This window comes from Vanessa atalanta, chromosome 19, assembly GCF_905147765.1.
Source record: "Vanessa atalanta chromosome 19, ilVanAtal1.2, whole genome shotgun sequence".
NCBI classification, from domain to species: Eukaryota; Metazoa; Arthropoda; class Insecta; order Lepidoptera; family Nymphalidae; genus Vanessa; species Vanessa atalanta.
Window position 1 is genome coordinate 7,343,250 of NC_061889.1, and position 18,651 is coordinate 7,361,900.

Genomic DNA, 18,651 nt, shown 5'->3' on the forward strand with positions numbered 1-18,651 from the left:
TATATTTATGCAATACAAAACTTCCTTCCTACTTTCCTAGATAAAAATTAGAAAATGTCATGTTAGAAATTTCAAAAATCGAAAGTTGTTTACAATCAAGTAATGTACTTAAGTTGAAATTATTAAGTAAGTCAATTAAATATATTTTTCTAAGAGAAATCAAAGGTTTTTAAATAATAACTAAATCATTCTCTTAATCTTACATCAGTCAGATGTATCAAGTGTAATGTCAATAACATCTTTTATACCTCACCGGCGCTTGCAGTGTTCATGATTCACGAATTACACAATTTTTTGAATGAAACCTAAGTTTAAACTGTCTTACGTCTATCATTTATAGGAAAAGTGATAATTAGTTCGAAAGTTTTGAAGATACAAGAAATAGTTTCCGAGTTATATATTTTATAGTTTCGTGAAGGCGAAGTGTTTGCGCAACGATGTTGGACTGCCTTATAAGAGAGCGCAGCTTTAGCTGCGGATTCAGTTCGATCCAACCAACGATGTCGGAGGTTGCTAACGAATTCAAAGTGGACGAAAGCTGTTTGTTCGATATGGACGCCTGCTATGAAACTTTTGACAAGGATGGGTACGTGATGAGATTAGTTGATGCTACTTCATCCGAAATCATTATTAAAATACTACAAAATAACAAAAAAATACTTACTCAAAGAGTTTTTATCATATTCACTTAAGTTTCCTTGAACATTGAATATAATGATAATAAACTAAATCAACCAACAAATATTATTAATATTTATGAAACTTATGTATTTCATTTATTCATTAATCATTTAATAAGTAATTAAAACAAATATATAATTATAGCAAACAATCATACTTCTAAAAGCATTACTCTGGTATTTTTATGCGAGTGAAATTTCAAATCACATTCATACTAAAAAAATGTCTCGAATCAACAAAACTTTTTAATTAATACTGTTAAGCTATTTAACAAGATTTATTTTATTCTATGAATACTATTCAAAAACTGGTTACATTAGTTATGATGTGTCGCTGATTAAATCAGTTTTATTTTTTGACTGATTTTCAAATATAGAATAGATTATATTGAATTATAGATAATATGAATTAAAAATTTAAAACATTTTCACAACCAAGTGGAGATTTTTTTGTTTAGAGTTTTCGAAAATAAGAACAATATTTAAAAACATAAGTTTCTATAATTTGTGGTGTGACTATATGGACTGGCTATCTGAAACTGTAATTTTTTGCTAAGTTTTTAAATAATAATTTATTACAAATATTACACATTTGAAAGTTGTAATTAGAAATAATTCTTTTTTTATAATATGTTACATTTTAATTTTTTTTGAAAAATAATAGAACCTCTACTCTTGTATGATTAATGACAATTTTATATATGCACTATTAGGTAGGCTTTACATAGAAAACAAGTTAAAGTTCTACATTATCAAAATACCTAGTCAGTCTTTTGAATTAAAAAATATTCTAGTCATATAATCATGTTAAGACTCAAATGGACAAATAATTATTTGGTAAAAATATTTTATTAGTGTCTAACCTAAATTGGTGTATTATTTTATGTATACAATTTATAGATAAAGATATAAAAATAATCAATTTAAGTTACATACAATATAAAGATGTAATATTACCTATTAAAAAAAAAAAACATGAATGCATACAAAATTGCGCGCAAAAAGATTTACCTAATATATATTTTTTTTTTTTGGGTTTTATTTGTGCAACGATTTTATAAAAGTATAATGATACCTATTTCGTTTGTTAAAAATTTCATTGACGAAAATGCTCTAATTTATAATTAGTGTTTACGATAATCGATGACGTTAATCATATTTTTAAATTCGTATACGTCAAAGAGCAAACACATACTTTATTAAAAAACCTATTCCATATTCAAATTTATGTGATTAAAGAAAATTATTATGCAATTATTTTAAAATGATAATTGCACGTTGTTATATCAGCTGTAATTTTATTATTTTTTATTAAGACCAAGTCATTCCAAAGAATAATTACTTGTGAAACCATCATAGTCTTTCTGAACACGGGGATTTTCTTGCACATTTCAAAACAATGTAACTATTATTATCACGTAGGTATGCCCTTCAACTTACTGAAGTACTTACCTAGCCTTTTATAGGTAATCTAGAATGTTAGTTATTGAGTATAATTATTTTCTATCTATTTGAATCATTTAGATATTTTTGAAGCTTACTGTTACGTAAAAGATAAAACATAAGTACCTATTACGTCAATACAAACATGACGCTTGCGAAAGTTTTCGAGGAAAAGAGGTCTGAAATAATCATTCCTTAAAATAGTTATAAATTTATAACGCTTTAGTAAAATGAAAAATATCGGAAGATATATTTACACAATTAAACTTAGGCCTTAGCCCAACAGTGGGAAATTTACAGGCGGGTAATGTAATGTTATGTAAAATTAAACTATTTCGTATAGTCAGCTTTCAGACTATATTACATATCTTTTTAAATAAGTTGCCTTTCCATTTTATCTGATTAATCACGAGCTGAGCAGTCGGATTTTTCGGTGAACATAATACATAAATTCGATTAATACGTACATCGCGAAAGCTTAAAGTACCTACATAAGACTTAGTTACGCGTTTAAAGCAGAATTTATGATTACGATGATGGAATTCATCCTTCCTTGGGCAAAGTGTTCGCTTCTATAATAAAATTACACAAATATTTTTAGCTTTGCCAATTAATAAATTTCAATCACATGTTAGAAAAATTTTAATGAATTAATAAGGCGTATTATACGATAAAGGATTATGTAGATGATAAAAAGTATGAAGTTAGTACTCTTTGGTTTCAGTAGTAATAACTCAATAATTGTATTTAACAAGTAACTTAACCTTGTGTACAAACATTTTTATCAAAATCGAAATGTAATTCAATTAAAATAAGTACATACATACGAGTAAAAACTACCATAGGTACCTAAAATACTAACGACTCTGAAGTCTGAACGTAACCAGATTCGTTGGTATTGTCAAATAGCTCTGCCATATTAGACTTCACATTTATAACATAATATGACAGAGCTATTATGAATACTCAAGTAATCTAAGGTTTGCTTATTTTTACTCCTGCGATTAGAAAAGGCTTTACGTACCTATATCATTATTGCTGGTTCTCAGATACGGCTTAATAAATATCTGTTAAAAAAAGAACCAAATTTACTTGTAAAATCCTGAATCGATCAACAATTTTTTTTTAAGCTAACTTGTATCTCCGGTTTTAAGGTAGACTTCTTAAATATATTTTTTATACAAATTACGATACATTTATTACCTACTTTTATAAATATATAAAACCTCCACGTAATTAACGTACTATTTACTAATTAACTAGGTACTCCGATCCTCGTAAATATAATATTAAGTCTTGTCTATTAAGATTATTTTTTTGCGTTCGATGTATGCTGTAGCCCCTTTTTTCAACAGGGATGGTCTATTAAACCTTGACGAGTTCCGGTTGATCTGCAAGGCGTTATTCCGTAATGATAAGGGTCACATTTACCCAATATCGGAAGAGAAGGCTCGTCACGTCTTCCAGGTGTTCGACAAAAATGATGACGGCTTTATTGACAAAGAAGAATTCACCTTCTGCTGGAACCATTGGATCAAAGTGGTGAGTAAATGGATAATATATCCCTCCGCTAGTATTTCTATTCTAGCTTTTTGTCCGGTTACAATATTCAAGAAACTATAAGTTTTGTCAAGAATGTTAGGATTGTCTACGCGGCATACATAATTCAGAAGCTAACAATGTCTTCCTAAGAGATACGGCTACAAATAACATATGCATAAAGATGACAGATACTAGAATTTCAATAAAAAAAAGTAAATGCCACTAACACCAATTCGTAATCAAAACGTGTACTTTTTTAAGTATATAAAAGAGGCTTTAATAAGTCCGTAGTAGTCTAATTATTTATTGTTATACTTATTAGAATATATATCCAGAATTCTCGTGTTGTATTTGTTTTCTCATCCTTAATTATATCAATATATGTTGGAACAGATAGTGCGTCCAGTGAGCGCCTTCCTGATAGTAGACGTGCAGAACGACTTCATCTCTGGCACTCTAAATATCAGCAAGTGCAACGCACAGCAAGACGGCAGCGAGGTAAGATTAGTTGTCATAACGCATGTTCTACAAGTATTAGATATTCGAATTACGAGGCAGTCACGGGAGTTTTCGTATGAGGAATGAATAGACTGCTTAAATTACAGCATCAATAGATGTCAACCGAAGATCCTATCATTTGCCAACAAGGTGAAGTCACTGCAAAAAAACTCGATGCTTCTTCACATATATGCCAATAAAGTGAAAACTTATTAGCCCATTATGTGAAAAACGAAAATTGGCGCCGATATATATATTATAAAAAAAACCAATGCCCCCATTATAAGGAATTACTAATATTCCGATTCAACCTTCCAATTAAGCTTAAAGTTTGTGTTAGGAGTTGGACGACAATAGCCAAGGGGTCAGGAACGAACCAACGGTCCATAAACAATTGCTATTGACGCCTAATTTTTACTTTTTTTCATGTATTTAAACATCATAAATGTATTGAAAAGGTTTTTATTTTCGTGGGGCGTAAATCACCCAAAGTGCTGATAAGGTTAATGTTTATATTCAAGAATTTGTTCGCATTAGGGTTTTATGGCCTCGCGATTGAAATAAATCTCGATAAAACGGCATAAAATATCAATTGTTCACTCTTTAATGCCGAACTTTCAAAATGGACATCAAGTATTTATCCGACGATGTGACAGTTCGTGTCTTGAACCAATATTTCTGATATTAGCATAAACCTCTGCCGCATTGACTTCATTATTGTTAAATTTAGACTCCTGTGTACGTTGAAATATAAACAAATAGTTGTCGCGCGGCTTCGCTCGCGTTTGAGCAGTTAGTTTTCAGGTGTTAAGTAAATAAAGTAGCCTATGTCCTTCCTTCGAGTACAACTTCATACCGAATTTCATCAAAATCATTTCAGTGGTTTGGTCATATAAGAGTAACAGACAGAGTTACTTTTTTATTAATAATATTAGTATACATTGATTGATTGTCAGCTTTTCTTGCGTCTTTTATGTCGATAAATAAAATTCTAATTAATATTATAAATGCGTAAATTGATTGTTTAATTGGTGGATCACCCACACATCATATATTCTACCGCCAAGAATTTGAATTATTGTGTATCGGTTTGAAGGGTGACTGAGCCAGAGTGTTTACAGGCACAAGGGACATACTAACAATTCCCAAGTTTTTGCCGCATTGGAGATGTAAGGAATAATTCAATTAAAAAAAAAAAATCGCTTTAGAGTCTTAACTAACCAATTGATTATCATGAAGTTTAGCCCACACGTTGGTTACGGTTCAGGATAGGATCTAGGGTACCTGACACCTGGGCGTACGCGGGTGGTGAATCTACCGGAAACGAGTTTTATACATTTTGTATAGTAAAATTTTCGATCAATCAATTAAATTGACTTTTGCACGAAAAATACTAAAATAGCATTAATTGTTGCGAACTCATTGTTACACGTAAACAATACGAAAAATGCTGATCCACAAAAATCGATTTAATGAAATTATTGTTGTGCCGTGTGTGTTGAAATACAACATGGCCGACTATTGTTTGGTGTTTTGAATAGCCTTTTATTTGTAATAAAAAAAGTTTAATCAGAATGATAAAAGATTTCGCAATGGCAATGGCAATAAACAGATGAATATCGCACATCAATATAATTGGTACTCGCTTTATAGAATTACCTAGGATTTGTATCAACCGCACATACAAAAGGTATAAATAATTCAAAAGTACTTTGAGCCAACTTAAATAAAGAATATTTTGATTTGATTTGATTAATAAACAATCTTATATATTAATAGCGTAAGCCGATTCTTATGAATATGGGACGTACCGTTCGTCCCAGTGAATATGGGACGAACGCTGTCCGTTGAAGATCGGTTATGGTCTTATTTTGAAGAGCTCTAGCCGTAGATGTGCAGAAAATTAAAGAGGATTCTTAATTGCAATTGCTACTAAATTGTTACGATTTAAAAAAATAATAATTTTAGAGAGCGGAAAAAAGTTACTGGCCGGGTAGAGCAGCGTTATGGCTGAATATATGAAAAAAAAAACAAATGTAAAACGTGCGAACAGACGTTGTCCGTAATGAAATGAAATAAAAACAAAACCTTAATATTAAATTGCTGTTCTACTGCTCCGCGCAATTCAACCAGCATTAAACGAAATGTCCGCAAGGGTCATAGCGTGTTGAAATATTTTCTATACCTTTCTTAATAATCAGTTTATGCATTTTTTTAATTAACGCTTTCGAACAAACTAATTTAAATATTGTTTTGTATAATAAAGCATAGTACATAACGTACTGTTGTTGCTGTAATTTTTTTTTAATCACAGTTTTCCTATAGCAAATAATTTCTTAATAAATTGGTTTGCCATGCGATCCAAAATCATTTATCCGATGAAATGACGCTATCGATAGTCTTTCCTTTATGTGTGTTCGTCATTGAATAGAAAAATTTTACGTAAACCCTTATTTTACTTAGTGTTCAGGGCCGGATTTACCATATGGCGTTTTGGGCTCCAGCCCATGGCCCCGTGGCATCAAGGGGCCCCCAGCTAAGTCAAGTCAAAGTGAAAAATAGACGATATTGCGAAAGAATCCATATCTTTATTAAATTAAACAGATCGTATCGTATGTAAGACCTGCGAGTCCTGCAATTAATCAAACCCATTCAATTAATTTAATTCAAGTCTACGTTCAGATATGTCTTAAGTGGGTCCCTAAGTAGTGATAGACCAGGGCCCCTAAACTTACGGTCCGGCCCTGTAGGTGTTATATTTGAATATTATTGTTAGAAATATTAACAACCTCATGAATTGACTAATGGACGCTAAGATTTCAATACGCACACCGATAACATAACATTTACCGAATAAAAGTATTCAGAATGACTTGTTAATTTCGATCGCGAGTCTTGATTAACATCAGCTGGTTGACGGTACCAAAGCGATCGATATTATAATCGTGTTTGTCTATTGCAACATGCCCTATTGTTGTGTATAGCTGAATGCGTGTATCCGTATTCGCGTCATCATGCATCGTTACGACGCCCTACGTTACGTTTGATCGATTGATAGCACGTTATCTTAACGAGAGGCGGGATCATTTGTATTTTGTGTTACGAATTTACTGGTAAATCGAATTTTGTTAACTATTGTATCGTTGAAAATCGACTATTTTATCGATAAAGTAACGATTATTTGTTATGTAGGCAAGTAGAATAAGAAAATTTAAAAAAAGAACCATTAACTGACTGAATTCCGATTCGAATGAAATGAACGAATACATTCTTAATAATGACAAACATATCAATGCTTAATTAATAAACTTATTTAAATTTAAAATCGTACAATTTCACTCCATAAAACTTGATTCCACGTATGTACATAACTTACATAATAAGAATACTGAAAACGCTCATGTCTTTTATAAATTATTTCGTTGTTTTCGTAAAGCTTTGCAGATTTCATTACAGTCGAATATAATTATATGATTACTAACTTTATACAATAGTAGTTCTTGGCTGCGGCTTCGCTCGCGTTCTAGGGTTAAATCGATCGGAATTCGGTAAAAAAGGTACCCTATATCCTTCTTTGGAGTTCAAACTTCCTTTATATATTATTATATGTACATACAACAGCCTGTAAACCACTTCTGGAATCTCCTCAATAACCAAATCCTTTGGGTTTGTTAAGTGAGAAAAAAATACTTATTGTATTTTTAGTACATAAAAATAAATATACAATAATGACCCAAAACTATAACCAAAAACGATTTTATAATTAAAAATAATTTCTAAAAACAAAACGTACAAAAGTGCGACGCATAATATGCAAATGAATAATAATAATAATAATTGTTTGCAATTATCATTGAGCTGTTTTACATCATACAAAATGACCGACAGTTTGAAATGTCTAACGATTACAGTTTCAATATTTACGGTCCTGATTTCAACATTCGCATCTTTTCAATAATGTTGCCGTTTTATCCGTATTTTTTTTGTCTGTATTTATAAGAAAAAAAAAAAATAACAGAAGTACTTCAAATACGCACATTAACAGCCTATCAATTTCTCTCTGCTGGGCTAAGGCCTCCTCTCGCTACGAGGAGAAAGTTTGGAACATATTCCACCACGCTGTTCCAATGCGGGTTGGTGGAATACACATGTGGCAGAATTTCGTTGAAATTAGACACCTGCAGGTTTCCTCACGATGATTTCCTTCACCGACGAGCAAGAGATGATTTATAAACACAAATTAACAACATGAAGATTCAGTGGTGCTTGTCTTGGTTGGAACCCGAAATCATTGGTTAAGATGCACGCGTTCTAACCACTGGGCCATGTCGGCCCAGTAGTACTTCAAATACGCGAATGTTTTCAATTTCACAACACACGAAAGGCTCGAAAGTCCGCGAAATGAAAGAGTTTAATATGACAACGAAACTATTTTTACGCTGGAAATCAATACTGTTAGCAGATCTCTAACTTTATTAAAATTCATCAATTTTAATTTTGTATGTCTCAATAATTGAACTCCAAAGGACCTCTCCTAGGAAGATGAATGCGGGGCTAAATTTTATTTTTGTATGTTAAAATATAACGAAAAAAAAGGATATTAATCGTTACTCCACAAGGACAGCAAAAAATAGATTGCAATAGCAAATTAGTTAGCTACTTTTGGAATCGGATCAATCAAAGCAAGGATAAAAATATGTATCGATACTATGTATTCATATATGTAAATATTTAATTTTGCTTTCTTTTGGCATGAAAATAATGGTGCAGTATACGAATGAAGATATTGCATGTTTAAATAGAGCTGCAGTAACCACAGATAATGAAGTAAGTTAACCGATCGTTCGGAAATTCACAAAAGGTTTGAAATGTTTAAAAAAAATATATATTTTGGCTCATTTCCAAACACTTCATTTCTTTTACAATGGCCTAAAAACTCTAGTTGAGGCCGTCAGGCTTAATGCAGAAGAAATATCGACTCAATCGTTTAGAAGGATTTACAAATATCTCTAAATCTAAATAAAACAATGGCCATGAATATAATAATATTATATCTTAAAAGAGATTACTTCGACGAATGTACTTGGTGTGTTAACTGTGTCACAGTCAACAAATGTTTTGTATTAATGATTTAATAGTTTAATCATTGCCGTCTATTAATCTACAAAATAGAAGAAATACTACGAACTTCATAAGTTCCATTGAAACGGATGAATAAGTCAATTTAATTACGGGGACAAAGGCTAGGGAGAGGCAAGACTGCGATCGTGCAAGGCGGTCTCAGTTTTTTGATAAACAATTTTTTTTTTTAGTAAGGCTGATATATTCGTCTGGAATACTAAATAAACTTGTACATACTTAATAAATGTTATATTTAGAATGTTTTCTCATGTTAGTAAATTAGTATTGTTAATTAGAAATAAAGATTTACTAAAAAAAAAGATTACAATTCTATAGCAAACATTTTTAATAATTTCCTTTACCAAAGACAAGATTATCTGCAGAGGAAGCAATCAGTTTATCCAAATCTGTATGGTTTCGCTTTATATCAATAATAGTTGCAGTATGTGAATAATAACGTAAAAGATGCAATTTTCCGGGGATTCCCAGTAATACAGGAAAATATAAGATCGATTCGCACATTGTTCAGTAATAAATATATAACTTCTAGGAGTAACATTGAATCTCAAACAACGTAGTCTCACAAAATGAATTTAAAATCGGACGTTAGTTGTCTAATAACTTAGTTAATAATTAATATGTAGTTTTTTGCATAATATAGGTCATAATTATGTTTTAACAGATGCCTATGCGTTAGGGGCCCTATCTTTTATTCCCCCTAGCTTTGTAGTACTGAGATATGATTATACAAAAGTAAGAGAGAGTCAGAGATATTTTTTATTGATGTTCCTTATAAATTTAAGTTCCTTATAAGTTTTTCTTCCATGTAATATCCTTGTTAGAATTTAATTAATTAAATTGAAAACTTTGCTATCCATATCACATAGGTATAGTTCATTATTCAATTTACTTTGATAATGTTAATTTTATAAAATATTGAAATGAAATATATTTTATTGTACACCACAAACAACACGAAACACACAGAAAAAAAAACAAACCAATATTATTGAATACAAAAACGAAAAATAAATAAATGTTGATTACAAGTGTTGTACAATGGACGGACTTATGGCTAATTAGTACATCACTTCCAGACAACCCAATCTGAGAGAGAATTTTTAAAACCATCAGCGTAGGCGGTGCAGTCATAAACTTACATCCAAATATTTACACACTAACACTTATACTTACTACGTATATACATATGTATATGTAATGTATATCTCTATTATACACTAATACATATTTAAAATACTAAAATGTTATATATAAAGGAAATTAATTAATAATAAAAATTATAAAATAATAAACTATGTTTATAATTCGAAAAATTAAGTCTCAATTTTGTAGGTTTAAACATAGTATACATAACATATTAAACATATCTTATGTTTAATATAAAACGAAATAATAATTTCCTTATTTTAATAATAAACACAATACATAAATTAATGTTATTATTAATAACCAGTTTTGATTTGATTAAGAATTTCTGAATTTGACTGATTTACTTAGTGGTTGGGCTTTGTGCAAGGCAATCTGGGTAGGTATCACCCACTCATCAGATATTCTACCGCCAAACATTAGTACTCAGTATTGTTGTGTTCCGGTTTGAAGGGTGAGTAAGCCAGTGTATAGGGAGAGCAAATGCGTAGTTGGCTGGTCTTCCTTGAAATTCGCCGTCGTGACCGAATTCCAGGCCAGGAAGACAGCACCATAATTTTCTTTGTTGTTGACATTGTTTATATTTGTGATAGAAAAGAGATCGCAGACGAAATTCACTCAAGAGCATGCTATATTTTTGTGCTAAGGACAAAAACAATACGCCCCACGCGCTTAAATAAGAAGAACAAGTTTACCTATTTTTTTTTAATTTTATGGTATCTAACAGCGGCTTTAGAGGGTGGCGAACGGGGCAATCGCCCGGGACCTCGCTCTTGCAGGGGCCTCGCGCAAAAATCCAAGCAAAATTCAAATAGATTTTTTATTTAAAACGTTTGTTTTTGATCTCTAGTTATTTATTAAGGTTATAAAATAACAGTAAATTAAAATAAATTTAGTTAACTAATTCATTAATTCAGAACGTAATATATCGCGCCTCGAAACACTTGAAGATCGGTTTTTTAATCGCATAGTTTCGGCCCATGCTTTAATTAAAGATTTTAGTCAAAGGAAGACGCCAAAAACATCAATTTAAAAAAATATAATTTCTTTATTTGTTTTTTTGTTAGTTTGTTGTTTTCTTTCGATGTAAAATATTTTAAAAGTACACAATTTTTATTTATTTGTGTAACTTTATCATCTCTCGTCAAACATAACAAATACCTTAACCAAACAACCAGACGTACTTTCGAATCACATATATACTTTTCACCGAGGACAGGGGGAGTCGCAAAGATCTACCGCCCCGAGCCTCGCAATGGGTAAGGCCGCCGCTGGTATCTAATGATGTGATATTTGATAAAGCCTGGTTGATGTAGTTGTTTTATGGTTGGTTTATGAATACAGATCTCGAAGTCCTGTCTCCCTACCAAGAAATTCTCAGTAGCCTAAGGTACGAAACCAATTGAAACTGCTTTAACTGTGTCTGACGGATTGCCATCCCGTCAGATTACAATAGACCATAAAACGAACATCTATGTTTACATTTAAATTGGTCAGAATAACATCAATCAGACGCATATTCATATATCAACCAAAACCTTAAGAAGAAGTTGATTTATGTGTTTAACATGTCAAGTAACAAAATATTTGTAATATTTAGCTATCTGTGGTTTTTAATAAAAAAAAATTGCATAGACATTAATCCTCCATGACGTAACCTCCAACAACTCACACGTCCAACACAAATAGAACCAGCATTCCAGTTTTGAACTTAATAATTATTTTTACCAGACTATTGAAATGGGCTGTCAAGGCATTCAAAGTGTTCAAATTAGATTTTCTTCGAACATTCACACGTAGAGGTGGCAAATTCCAATTAGGCCATCGAAACGATAGTACCAGGCACCACCGCGGCCGAAATGGGGTGGTAACTTTGCGATTTGGTACCGTTTCAAATCAAGTTTGAAGTTGTTTTAATAAGTTTTACCGGTTAAGCAATTCAATTGAAAATTAGTCTTAAGTATGAGAATGCGGTTATCATTACGTACAGTAACGAAGGTACTTGTAGAAAAAATTACCACATACAATAATTTGAATATTAAATGCTTTAAATTTATATTTCATTTAGTTTGTAATAATCTATCAATCGTATTTTGTTACTGTAATTTCAGTAGTTCGGGATGGCAAAATAAAATTAAGTTGTACAATAATGTTTCAATCTCTCTCTCTATATTTTTACAATGATCCCAATCATCCATTGTTTTCCTTATGACAGCTCAATCACTTTTAAAATAAGAAATAGTGTTACATGCCAGTATTAAATGTTATTCCATATAAAATAATATTAACTAAAGTTGTACAAATTATTGATCAATTAATTACAATAATAATTGTATATATTTATAATATGTAATAATAATAATAATGTGATATTAATAATGATATAATTAATTATGATATCCTATGACGTAGCACCGTATTGGAGGCTAGGGCTAGTCTCTAACATTACCTATTTTTTTGACAAGGAGTTTTTTTACCGATTGCCCTGATTAATGTTGCATAATCGGTGATTCGTATAATCGATATTCTTGTATTTGCATTGGCGAATGTCAAGGTCGAGATTTTCGCGCGCAAAGTGCATAGCTTCAGGATAAGACACGAACAGTATTATACTGACAATGATTAAAACTTTTTTATTTTTAAAATATTTTGTTGTTTTTTTTTTTAATACAGATATATTGTGGCCAGTTTTTTTACTATCGACTTTTCATTTTTCAATAAAGATGCTGACTCTTAATGTATGTTGTTTATGTATAGTATCTTAGAACTGGGTAAGGCTGGACCTTCGTTTTTCATGCGTCATTCTTTTTATACACAATGGTTTGATCAGACTATAATAGCGCGTTGGCACAATAGCTTCGCGGTTCAGCGCTCATGAGAATCGGATTACTACAGTTGTGGTGAATAGGTAGTTTGAAGAGGCATTATATATTGCTTACCTAGTAACTACAAACCTAAATCCAAGGGGTTACGTGTAATTTTTTTTTTATTGTAGATAGCCCTAATCCTTCGTATGTTACACAGGATCTGAAAATCAAATTACATATAATTATAGCTTATTGTTACCTTCTGTATATAAATATGTATCGAAGCGTCAATAGCGCAATGGGTTACGGGCCGCCTAGCGATGTAAAAAGTCCCAAGATCGATTCCGACCCATTGGGCTATCCCAGTCGTCCCCACTCATAAAACGAGTGAGCTTAAAAGGTGGGATATAAAAAAATATTAGTACTTCCTTAATTTATTTATTATTCTTTAAAAAAAAGTTGCCTCAAACTTTGACCTTTATTTAGGATGACTAGTACGTGAAAAACACACACCCGAGTCCGCAATATAGCTATACAAGTTATAATCGAAAATGTTTTCCATTTCTAGGTGGTAGATCCGATCAACAGGTTGCTGGAGACGGTGCCGTTCGACTGCGTGTTCTACTCTCTGGACTGGCATCCACCGGATCACGTCTCTTTCATCGACAACGTGCATATGCGAGAGCTACATCCTTCTAGTCCGGTTCGTCCATCACTTTATCTTAGTTGATTTTCGATGAATTTAGGAATTTATTATCATTTTAGTTTAATTAATAAGCACACATTCACACCGAAGGTCCGTATTTATAGGATCGTTTTTAACAGATACGGTGTTAACTGCTATTGGAGGCTATATTTGCACCGTTTTTGATACATCGGATTGCGTGTATTCGGGATCCGGATACTAACATCTGTGTAAACTTCCTCCTACAACTATATATGTACACCATCGCCGCCGCCGTGTACGATCAAACAAAACGCTCTGTGAATGTAGCCTAAGATATGTTCTAAAAAAGAGAAAAGATTTCATTTGTGTCTTAATAAACTATAAATAGCGTAAGTGCGATGTGTATTTGCACTCTTTATCTTGTTTATGTATTTTAAAAAAGGTTTATAATAAATGAACTAGAGACACGTACATATTATGCGTAAAATTTTCCCTCAATTTCACGTGGGTTGGATAAAAACCGATTCCCTTGAAAGTAATGAACCCTTTTAAAAAAAGTTCGTTTGTCAATTGCACAATATTTTTCAGCCAACAAATGCGTAATTTTATTTACGCCGCGTCATTTGTTTCGTATAAATAGAAGCCTAATTAATATAACGTTTGAACATTACCTAATCAATCCTCAATCCTGTATGCAAAAATTGTTTTCGTTCATAGTAAGTTCTAGTAGAGATCTATTAACTTATGAAGGCATTTAATTTATAATGGCGTTTTAATAAAAAAAAAAAAATAATATAAACAATTTTTTTTGCTATCTCCACTCTTAGTCGTCTCTAAGAGATCTCTTAAGCACGAACGTCACTCACTCATATTAATATAATAATATTTTAACGTGCCGGGTCGCGCTTTCATACAAAGTTGGTGTACGACTATGCTTGCCACTCTATGTTACCTACCTTTTTATTACTTGATTTTTTTTATATATGATATTATCCATCTTAAATTATGTTACATTAATATAACTCTCGATACTTTCCAAAAAGGTTTTTATGTATATATACATATGTAATAAATATGTGTAATAAGTATTTATTAGATATAGTATTCCGATAGTAGTTGTTTGAAGTAAGCTGTTTTTATATTAAGTCCCAAAAATGTCCTTAAAATAAGTATTATTTTTCATTCCAAATTTTCGTAACGTTGTTCACAAACGGTTAGTTGAAATAATTGGTATCAACAGGTTTCAGCTGATAAAGCGCAGGCCTACGACACCGTGGTTTTCGCTGGCCCTCCTCCCATGAAGCAGAGGCTCTGGCCGCGTCATTGCGTGCAAGATACCTGGGGAGCTGAACTGCATAAAGAACTTAAGGTGTAGTCTCAGTATTCTTCTGTATCCCTAGTATTTAATCTCTGCGTAGAAGATAAACGCTTGATAAAAGTAGCTACCAATCACATATGTCGCCGTTTCGTGTTTATTAAAGTTATCCCTACTATTTTATATCTGTGGTATCTTATAATTTTTACTTATATTTCCCTTCAAAATCCAATCGGATATTATAATTAGAAACTTACACTGTGATAAAATCTTGAAACTTTTTGCGTCAAAGTGGAACGGCTGTTTCTTTCTGCAATAAAACGTAAGAGCCTGTAAATTCTCCTGCTCGACTATCGTTTTGTAAATGAGCTTGTGGTCAGGTGGTGGAGAAGGCGGTCAAGGTGTATAAGGGCACCAATCCTGAGGTGGACTCGTATTCCGTGTTCTGGGATAACAAGAAGCTGACGGACACCAGCCTCAGCACGCAACTTCGTTCACGAGGAGCGACCGACATCTATATATGTGGACTGGCCTACGACGTATGTGTGGGTAAGTCTAAATCATCATTCCAGTGCCCTCGCCTCAGCAATCATCTTTATAATCCGATAGGATAGGATTCTTATCCCACATAAACGAAAAGAATACAGACGCAGGACCAGTGACGTTACGTGGTTTAGTTTGCACTGGATTGGTAATACTTGATAGGAAAACCCACTAACCTGAGATAGTATCCATAATACGATGCCTGTGCCCCCAGGAGCAACAATAGCGGACGCACTCGCTATAGGCTACCGCTCGGTGTTGGTGGACGACGCCAGCCGGGGAGTCGACCTCCAGGATATCGAGAACACCAAGCGAGCCATCCTCGATAACAACGGGGTCATCGTGGACTCGCATCAGGTACATCTCGATATTACCTATTATATATATTACTGGCAAATGGACCACCTGATGGGAAGTGGTCACCACCTGATGTCCCCTGAACTGATGTCCCTTGTGCCCGTTTCATGTAATCTAATAAAAGGCTATCCAACTAACCATCAAGTTGCAACGTCACTTTCATGATCTAGTCTAACTCTATTATCTATTAACCAATATTGATAAAGCTTAAACATTTGAGCAATAATAATCATAGAAATTCAAACAAAAAGTTACATATTATAATATTATTACACTAAATACCATTACAATAATCTCTTATAAATTTGGTCATCATTATATTCGCTTGCCCTTCAGCTATTCATGATTTGTGTGCTATAATTCTGCTAGAAAAAGAAGTATGCCACTCACCATCCCTCATTTTGAATGCTTTTGGTGTTCACGTGTTACTCTAAGACCATACAGGTTATTGAAGAGCATAATGCTAATGCCAAACCCTTAAACAACTTTAAGCACTCTTCTCTTCTCTGTCGGAAATTTCACGATGTTTATTTTATTAGTATAAATATTGTTACAGGTGCTAGCCATGGTGGAAGGTCGTGATCGTCGACCGGAACTCGGCTACAAGCTCGCCATGGAGCTGAAGGACGCTTTGGAAGATCAGTAAACAAACAATTACATACAAAAATTCAACACAAAAACAAAACATCTTTTGGCCAAGGCAATATTGGAAGCGTATAAAAGCCAGTCCCGTCCAGTAGTAAGACATTAATCGGCTTATACTAGTGTACCTATAACGATAGCTAAGATATCAATACCTTTTTGCCCATTCGACAAAATGATCTTCGTCAATAATCTCTTAACTTAACTTATTAGGCAGAACTAAAATACTTGCCATATCTTCTTTCTTTCAAATCCCATACACGAGAAAGAGATACCAATAGGTTAGAGATCATATACGACATAATCGGTAATATCTCTTAACATATCATGACATGAACAATATAATTAGATACGAAAATACGATCTTAATGCACCATAGAGTTTAAAATATTTTAGAAATCTCACCCAAGGTCTGTACAACTACAGTAAACAAACAAAAACAAAGACGAAAGCACCATAAGTACACAAATAAAAAAAAACTCTATAAGTAAATATATATAATTTGGGGTGACCCAAGGGGATTTTGGGATTTACTCGAGCTCGGTAGAATAGCATAAGAGGGATTCCTTGCATTCTATATCCTATATACTAGGCATGCGCGATATCCGAATTTTCTGACATCGGTTGTAATACGGAAATTTGGATTTAATATCGATGCTGACATCTGATTTCAGATGTCGTGCTGTCTTTGTTTTACTTTAAATTGTACGGCCTGTAAGAAAGAGATGAAAAGATGTGATGTGAAATATGTTTCAAATTCGTCTCATCTCTTTCTAACAGACGGGTTACCGTAAAGTTGAGAAGAGACAGGACGAATGTTTCATGCGTTTAATGTTATCGTACTTAGAATACATTGATGTACCAAAACGATATACATAGTTTTGAGTTCTGATATTCCGACGACGTCCGATTTTAGATTATTTTCGGTATATCGGACACATGCCTAAAATATATTATATAAATCCTCAATTATCAACATGGGCTCCTCTTTTAATGCGTGTGTCGCAATCAAAACTCTTCCTGTGGTAGCCCTTCCTCTCACTTTACCTTCTTCCCTCCAAATACCAGTTACTAGTTTTCAAACTGTTTTTGTCCGGAGTTTTAAGTTATGACCGAATAAGAGTCTTGATTGTAAAATATAGATTCAACATATCGTAGGAAAAACTCGTCGTTAGATATATACATATATATAATAATAGACCAGTCTATTTTATTAATAATATTTACTTTAAAATAGACAGCGGGCATTGAGACTTCATTTTGAATTCCCAGTAAATTATTTATTCTTTAGTTAATTTATGGTTATAATATATACATATGTATTCCAAATTAGAAAGCGAGTTAAGATCTCAAATATTATTTGAAGTTCCTGTAAACTTTATTTGTTTGTCTCTACTTTTAGAAATAATAGAGCTTTTATTCAAATTACAAATTAATATTAAGGTAGAATACAATAAAAATAATTAAATAGATTTAGAATTGAGGGTAAAAATTAATCAAGACAAATAACATCCTTATATACCTATATAATTTTCGATTTCAAATTAGATATTATATCGATTTCAAATTAACACAATTATATTTATTATAACTATATTTACTTATAATTTTAGTAACAACGACGAAGTTATTACTTTTAATTTAGATTAATATTATATTTTATTTTCAGTGAAATATCTATTGATCACGATTTCATGCTAAACTACTTGATTAATTTTTATCCCATAGATAATAAATATCAGAAATAGATAATATAAAAGATAGTTATTTGATTAGATCAACGGTAGTATGTAGTTTATACGATGACAATATTTAAATTATTTATTTATTTATTTAGATTAATCGAAATAAAAACCTATTTACTTAGCC

At 32.1% G+C, this 18,651-nt stretch overlaps 1 protein-coding gene across 1 annotated transcript; it reads left to right on the forward strand.

The window, feature by feature from the left end:
* Positions 1 to 17,269, forward strand: LOC125071330. The gene is made up of 9 exons (XM_047681528.1): positions 1 to 126; positions 341 to 586; positions 3,479 to 3,665; positions 4,059 to 4,163; positions 13,827 to 13,961; positions 15,166 to 15,294; positions 15,621 to 15,789; positions 15,998 to 16,140; positions 16,697 to 17,269. The coding sequence occupies exons 2-9, from the start codon at positions 438 to 440 to the stop codon at positions 16,784 to 16,786; spliced, it is 1,107 nt and encodes a 368-aa protein (XP_047537484.1). The 5' UTR covers positions 1 to 126; positions 341 to 437; the 3' UTR covers positions 16,787 to 17,269.
* Positions 17,270 to 18,651: the final 1,382 nt, after the last annotated feature.